This window comes from Microtus ochrogaster, chromosome 17 (assembly GCF_000317375.1).
Source record: "Microtus ochrogaster isolate Prairie Vole_2 chromosome 17, MicOch1.0, whole genome shotgun sequence".
NCBI classification, from domain to species: Eukaryota; Metazoa; Chordata; class Mammalia; order Rodentia; family Cricetidae; genus Microtus; species Microtus ochrogaster.
The window spans coordinates 16,356,045-16,363,342 of NC_022019.1; the positions used below are offsets into that span (position 1 = coordinate 16,356,045).

The 7,298-nt window shown below is 49.8% G+C and overlaps 1 protein-coding gene across 1 annotated transcript; it reads right to left on the reverse strand.

Moving 5' to 3' along the window:
- Positions 1-2,147: 2,147 nt before the first annotated feature.
- Polr3d (RNA polymerase III subunit D) lies at positions 2,148-6,939 on the reverse strand. Its single transcript, XM_005355578.2, has 9 exons — positions 6,823-6,939; positions 6,443-6,612; positions 5,802-5,845; positions 4,912-5,063; positions 4,646-4,770; positions 3,930-4,098; positions 3,326-3,591; positions 3,018-3,170; positions 2,148-2,883 (listed from the first exon to the last, which is right to left on the reverse strand). Exons 2-9 carry the CDS (start codon positions 6,605-6,607, stop codon positions 2,761-2,763), a joined length of 1,197 nt encoding a protein of 398 aa, XP_005355635.1. The 5' UTR covers positions 6,608-6,612; positions 6,823-6,939; the 3' UTR covers positions 2,148-2,760.
- Positions 6,940-7,298: the final 359 nt, after the last annotated feature.

Consider the following 7,298-nt stretch of genomic DNA (forward strand, 5'->3'; position numbering starts at 1 on the left):
TTTTTTTTTCCTCCCCAAGGTTACTTGTGGAGTTGAAACCAATCCCAAGCCTGACTGAAGTCTACAGCCGCTTACACAAAGAAATGAACAAGTCTATCATTCTCTCTGTTTCTAACACACTATATGTACACACAGATGCAGGTAGTAATACATTTGCATTCATTTGCACCCTTGTATGAACTGCCTTCCCACCCCCCGTTAATTGCGCACATTTGCTGGTAGAAATGGAGGCTTCGCTTCAGAGGCTCAGCCAAGACAGCAGACTTGCCTCGCTTCCCAGCCTTGTAGTGATGAGCTCTCTCTAACTTGTGAGTCTGGAACCTCGACAGGTGGTGAGAACTGATTGTCGAAAGCGACACTCTTAAGGCATTTCAAATGGTGACATGAGGACGAAGGTGTTCCAGGCTCTTGTTGGAAGACTCGAGGAAGTCAAAAGGTTGCCCATGGTTGCTGTGCATCCTTAATTAAAGCACTCAGGAGGCTGATGCAGGGTTAAAAGTTTGAGGCCAGCCTGAGCTATATAGAGAAATTGTCTCAATGAAAAAAAAAAACAAAAAAACCTCTCAAAGAATTTGTGCAAAATAGCAAACATCTAAAGACACAAGGTCATTGGGTTACTCTCAAAAAAAGGAGGAGGGTTTTGAGTCACAACAGAGAGGATCCCATAGAGATTCACTCAAGGGCAGTACATCAGCTATTTAAAAGCACAAAGGGCTGGAGTCCAGAGCTGCCTTCGACCAGACAGGATATCCATGGCACACACTCCCAAGGAGCTCTTCTTCCCGTTTTCTATGAACACTAATCCCATGACCCAACAGAACGGATGAGCTTTTGGTTCCAGGACAATGGGGCCACTAAAGATTCAATCTCTTCACATAGCTGGCTGGGCAGCCTGAGAAGCTCTGTAGGAAAAGTCCCAGAGGTGCTCAATAAGCCACAGACTAGACTAGAGAAGGAGAAAGGAAAGGGAGACTACAAGAAGAAATGCCCGAAGATTCTAGGGCCACCTAGCAGTCCTGAGTCTGGGGTTCATCAGTATAGATGCTACATGCTAAGACATCAGTTTGTCTTAAAGTCTCAAGCAAAGGAAAAGGAAACTAACATTTATTGAGCATGTGTGTGTGTGTGTGTGTGTGTGTGTGTATGTGTGTGTGTGTGTGTGTATAGTATATGTATGCTTGGTTTTGAGCAAGGAGTTCTCAGCTACAATATTCCATTTGATCCTCACGTTTGTCACTAACTTGAAAATGCCTCAGCCCTATTGACAAGGAAGAAATGTTCAAGGCACCACATACAGCACAGCAACTCTACAAAGGAAGCAAGGTGACAGGCAGCAGCAACTAGAGCAGTAGGAACCAGGCAGGACATGCTGGCAGCACATCGGCGGTGCTAGGAGGCAGAAGGGGGCGTCTCAAACGCCAAGCTTCTAAAGCAGGAGGTCACCCATCAAGGGTCAGTCCCAATCCCACCAAGGTTTTTTTTTGTTGTTGTTGTTGTTGTTGTTATTTTAAGCACTACTGAATGTAATGTTGTGCGAATTCTGTGGCCAGATGTTTCTTTTGAGAAACACCTGTATGGAAGTTAGTCTACTGGCCACTCACTGCAGGAAAGTAAGCCTCAACCCCCCTCGTTATCTAAAGGCCTCTGAGGTTGTCAGAAGGGGCCTCTAACTTCTTCCAACAGACCCTCCAGGAGGAAGCAGGTGGCTAAGACATTAAGCGATGACAGGTACAGAAGAGGTGACGCAAACATTCACCACATCAGCCTGGGGCGGGAATGGGGTGCAAAGTAAGCATGAACAAGGGTTGGGCTGTGTGGCTCAGTGGTAGTGCACTCGTCTAGCACGCTCCAGGTCCCAGCACCAGAGAGCAAAAAAAATTTAAAAAGTTAGTAAACCAGGCGATGGTGGTGCACGCCTTTAATCCTAGCACTCGGGAGGCAGAGGCAGGCGGATCTCTGTGAGTTCGAGACCAGCCTGGTCTACAAGGGCTAGTCCCAGGACAGGCTCCAAAGCCACAGAGAAACCCTGTCTCGAAAAACAAAAAACAAAAAAAAAGTTAGTGAGTCACAGAAACAGGGGTATGAGCAGAACCAGCTATTTCTACAGATATTACGTTCATTTGGTTGGAAAAAGACTCAAGCAAAGGAAATGGAAACTAACATTTATTGAGCGCATATATATACATGTAATGTATTCCTGGTCTTGTGCAAGGAGTTCTCAACTACAAGATTCCATTTGATCCTCACACCAACCCTGTGAGGTAGGTATGATCCTCATGTTTGTCAGATGAGGAATATGAGGCTCAGAAAGGTCAGGTAATTTGTTCAAAAACACAGAACCAGAAACCAGTGAGCTGGAACCAAGTCCTAGGTCTCAAACTCTATCCCTATTCTTTCCTACCTCCTTCCCATCCCTGAAGCCCATGGTTCCCCCAATAAGAAGCCTGCCCCATCCTACCTTGGGAGAATGCAGTTAGTTGTGGGGATTAAGACATAAATAAAAATAAATAGCAGGGTCAAGTCCCCAGCAGCGAGGATGTACCTTCCATACTTGTGCTGTGGAGAGGTCACTGTGCCATTCACAGTTGCTGGGGTAGGGGGTGAGGCACGGGCCCTAGCGGGGGAAACTGGAACTACAGCTGCCAAAGGCTGCAGTGGGTGGGCTAAACAGGTCCCTTCCGGGCTGCACGGATTTGAGAACAAAACGTCTGGAGCAGGCAGCAGCCGTGGGCAGTCACCACCCTCCTCCATCTGCTCATTTCACCGGTGTTTGTGATCCAAGAGGGATTCAAAATCGGGAGAACATACAAGTTTGTGCTTCACATGTCCCAGGACGGTCATCTCCCCTGTCCTGCTGTCTCCAAGGCCCACAGACACCAGTTCCTGCCATTCAACAGAGACATCAGTGAGAACCACACACCCAAGTCAGCCCTCAGTCCTGTGACCCCAGTGTTCCCCTCACTGCTTCAAGCTGTGAATACTTCCCAAAGCCTCTCCCTGGCCCACAAGGGTCGCACCTGCAGGAAAGAGCAGGTTGTTCCCATGGTCACATCCAGGGTCACCTTGCCCAGGAGGAGCTGCACCTTCCCTGATTTTCGGATGAGCAGCTTGCCCACTTGACCCTCTGTCAGGTCAGCCAAGGTACAAGCGTTCTCTGCCAGCCTGGCTTCCTATGGAGAGAAGCAGGAGAAAGACATAGGCGACAACTTTCGTAAATGAACCCCCGTACTGTTTCCCAGAAAGGCACCAGCAACAAGGCCAGAAACAAGGGCCATGCCCTGGAACTATCAACCCGGACTCTCCCAGAACTCACTGCTGAACATACCCGGTCTTTTTCCTGCTTTATGACTACCATCTGTCCATCTTCGCCCTGCACCTCCGTCTTGATAGGCTTGACATCCTGGGTGGGTGGCTGCCCAGGAAGGGTATCAGGCAGCTGAAGAAACAGCAGCTCTTCATCCTTGGTGAGGCTCAATTCCCTGAGCAGCTCTGCAACAGACACGTCCTTCGGGAGAGCAGGGGTCTTCCTGACTGCTTTGGGAGGGGCCTTCGCCTTGGCATCCTCTTCCTCATCCCGTGGCTCCTCTTTCACTGCCCAAAGTGAAATAAAAAAAAAAAAAAGACATTAAGTAGTCAACCAAGCCAGCTCACTGTTCTCAACCCTTCACACACGTGTTCTACCGTGGCTCAGCCAGGAAGCTGGTGATGCCAATTATAAACAGGAGCAAGAAAGAAATTCAAGAGCTGTGTGACTTCTCTAAAATGGAAAAGCTGAGGCCAAGTGTACTGATATACAAAGACATGTGAACTCCGAGGAGAGGTTCTGTGCCTATACTTTTGAGTGGGAATGAAATTGGTGAGCAGCAGCCTTGGAGGCCATGTGAGAGCTTCTGGGGAGCTAGGAACACAAGGGAGCTGACACAGGATACCTTTTACAGAAGGCACATCCACTTCCATGTCTTCTTCCTTGGGGCCAGCTGAAAAAGGCTTAACATCTGGCTCTTCACTCTCCTCCTTGAAAAGCCACCCTGAATGAGCCAGTGGCAGCTGCACTGGCATGTTCCGTTTGTCATTCTTTAGCCCTGGGTCATCGATGAACTGCCAAAGAGTTGAAGTCACATAGAATGTCAGCACATATGCCCAGGTCACAGTCCACTTCAGGACCCACCTTTCTTTGCTTTCTTTTTGAGTGTAACCAAAAGTTTCAGGACATCAGCAAGCCCTGCACCCCCTGACCTGGCTCCCTATATGCCTTCTCTAGCAACTACAAAGAAGCCTGTCATTGTGGAAAATTACTTTATCTATGCTAGAATGTGCTGCATTTGTTTATGTAGCAGAATATTTGTTTAACTATGTAAAGATGTGTTGCTTTGCCTGCCTAAGACACCTGATTGGTCAGAGGCAGGAGGATCTCTGTGAGTTTGAGGCCAATCTGGTCTACAGAATGAGTCCCAGGACAGCCAGTAATACACAGAGAAACTGTGTAGGGGGTGGAGTGGGGTGGGGTGAGGTTATAAGAGCTAATGGGACAAGCCTAAACTAAGGTGGAACGTTCATAATACTAAGCATCGGTCCTTGTTATGATTTGGGGGCTGATGGTCCAGGAAATCCTGTTACACCTGTCCCCCAGGCTCCTGGTACCTACATCATCCTTCTCCAGCATGCGCAGGATCTGTTTGGTCTCTTCGTCTGTTTCTCTCTTCTCTTTTTTGATGTTGATGATATGGGAAGGGCCCATGTCTGACATATCCACTGTCTTATCCCAGTTCCCTGTGGAAAACCATTCTGTTCACTAGGGATAAATAAGGAAGACAGAGACAGCAAGGAAAACCAAAATGGGATGGAGAAATCCACTGCTTTGCCTTCTCAGGCAGTCTGAACTGAAATCTAGAATGGATCCCTTTTGGGTACCTTTTTTCTTCATCATCTCTGCAGGGCCCTGCTCAAAGATAGAATGGGACTGGATCACTTCTGGGCGGCCACGTCCCCGTCCATGACCCTCCCGTTGGCGGTCTCTCTCCCGTTCACGCTTTTCCTTCTTCATGGCTACTTCTTCCTTTGGCCTGGAAAGGAGAACAGATAAAAGGATCTGTCTCAGAAAACTACCCCATTTCCTACAACATCACGAGAAGCGGAAGCCAGTCCTTTGCTGGAGCTTTGACTTCGTTCACAAGGCAGAGCTTTTCATTCCCTTTACTTTATCTTCTTGTTAAAAAGGTGGGGTTTTTGTTTTGTTTTCCATTGCCAGGACGCAGAAAGGCTGGGACAGAGACGTAAGGACAAGTGCGAAGAGTCTAGCTCCACCTTAGCAGTACTAGAAGAGCTGGAACCTCCTGGCTGGATGGCCAGCCCCTGAAGTTCCCCTTCCTTTCCTCCACTTCCCTTTCTTCCCTCAGGTACTGTCACGTGTTCATTGCCATACCATAGGCGCAAAAGCGAAAGAATCACCTGACCATGGACTAAAATCCCCAAAACTTGGAGGTCCAAAATAAAATTTCCCTCTCTATAAGTTGATTACCTCAGCTATTTATTACAATTAAAAAAAATAAAGGAAAAAACCTCTAAATCAAAGTACCTTAGGGCCAGGCATGGTGGTACACACCTTAATCCTAGCACTCAGGAGGCAGAGGCAAGCGGATCTCTGTGAGCTCTAGGCCAGCCTGGTCTGCAGAGTGATTTCCAGGAAATGCACAGAGACCCTGTCTCCATTAGTGAATAAGCTAATGGTGTAAATTACAATTTCTGAGCCACACACCTAATTACTTCCTCCAGTCCACAGCAACACAGGGTAAGCTACTTACTCTTCTTTGATCTTCCGACCAATGATATTGGGGGTGAAGGTTTTCTGGAAAGGAGAAAACAACAGCATTTCAAAGTGCTATACGGACCAGTCAGTTTCACCGGGAAACAATTCTGGGAAGGCTTAGCAAGACAGATCAGTCAGCCCTCACAGACGGATGTCATGGGTAGACTATTAGCAGAAATACCCAAGACAAAACTCAGCTTTATTCTTGGATCATTCTGCTCTTTCCTTTCACAGCTATGCATCATATCTCACTTACATACATACTGGAAGAGGACACAGAGCAGCTAAGGTCAAGCCTTCAAGTCATCACATACTAGATTATTAGTTTCAGTATTGGCATCCAGAGTTCTGAACACTCTAACTTCAAGTAAAGCTCATGGCTGCCTGACTTTCACGGTATTTCTAAAGGTGTTCAAAATATAAGAAGCACTTTTAACACCCTGGATTAACTAGGCTCCCTGCCTTTTAATTGCATGTGAAGCCGTCTCAGTATCTTATACCAGCACCTAGACTTGAAGGTCTCGCTAGAGGTTGACATGCCATCAGGGACACTGTGGGCCCTACAAGAACATCAGGAGTTGCATCCCTACGGCCTGGAAGGTATTTAGGTTTCTGTGCAAACAAGCTCGCAGGTACCTTCTTCACTCCGCCAAGGGTGAGGTCCCGGGAGCGGATGGAGGGAAGGCGGCCAGGCGTAAGCGGGGGTGCGGGTCGCCGGCCGATCAGCCCCCGACCCCCCGAGAGAAGAGGTCGCGGCCCTCCAGGATTGCTGGGCTCGCCAGCGGCGTTTCCTTCCGACATGGTGCCTGGAGGAAAACAGGCAACCAAGTGACTCCAAGGGAGGGAAGCGCAGACCCTGGGCGGAACCCCACCCACGTGGCCTCCCGCCCCCCGTCCGTGCGTCGCTCTCGCTGCGCCTCAGCTCCTCCCGGTCCCACGTGGCGAGGCTCCCCGAAGCGCCCCACATCTAGCTTTGGACTTGCCACATGCCCTCTTCCCCGGACCGTCTGACGCACCCGCGCTGAGACTCCACGCCGAGTGTCACGACCTCACCTCCGACACGACCCGCCACCGGCACCTGCTCGCCCCGCCAGGCGGAAGTCTGCGTGGCAGGGACCGGGCGCCGCCATCTTGCCCTGGGGCGGAAGTGATATCAAAGGGGCGGGACCAGACCATAGTATTTATCCGACGGCGCCTCGCTGCCCTCCGCCTTCTCTTCCCGGTTCTTCCCGGAGTCGGGAAAAGCTGGGTTGAGAGGGCGAAAAAAAAGGATAAAGGGGTGGAATGTGAGCTACGCCGGGAAGGGACTCGTGGGGGCGTGTCTCGACCCCCTGGCAGGGAGTGGGGGCGTGGTCCTCAGGGTCCGTGGTGGTGCTCCAAGGTCGCCTACCAGCTCGTGTGGAGTTCCCCGCTGCTCTAGGAGCGATGGGGTCGCCGGTCGGGAGGGGGCTGGGGACACAGGGAGTAACCTCAGACCGAGGCTGCCTGCACC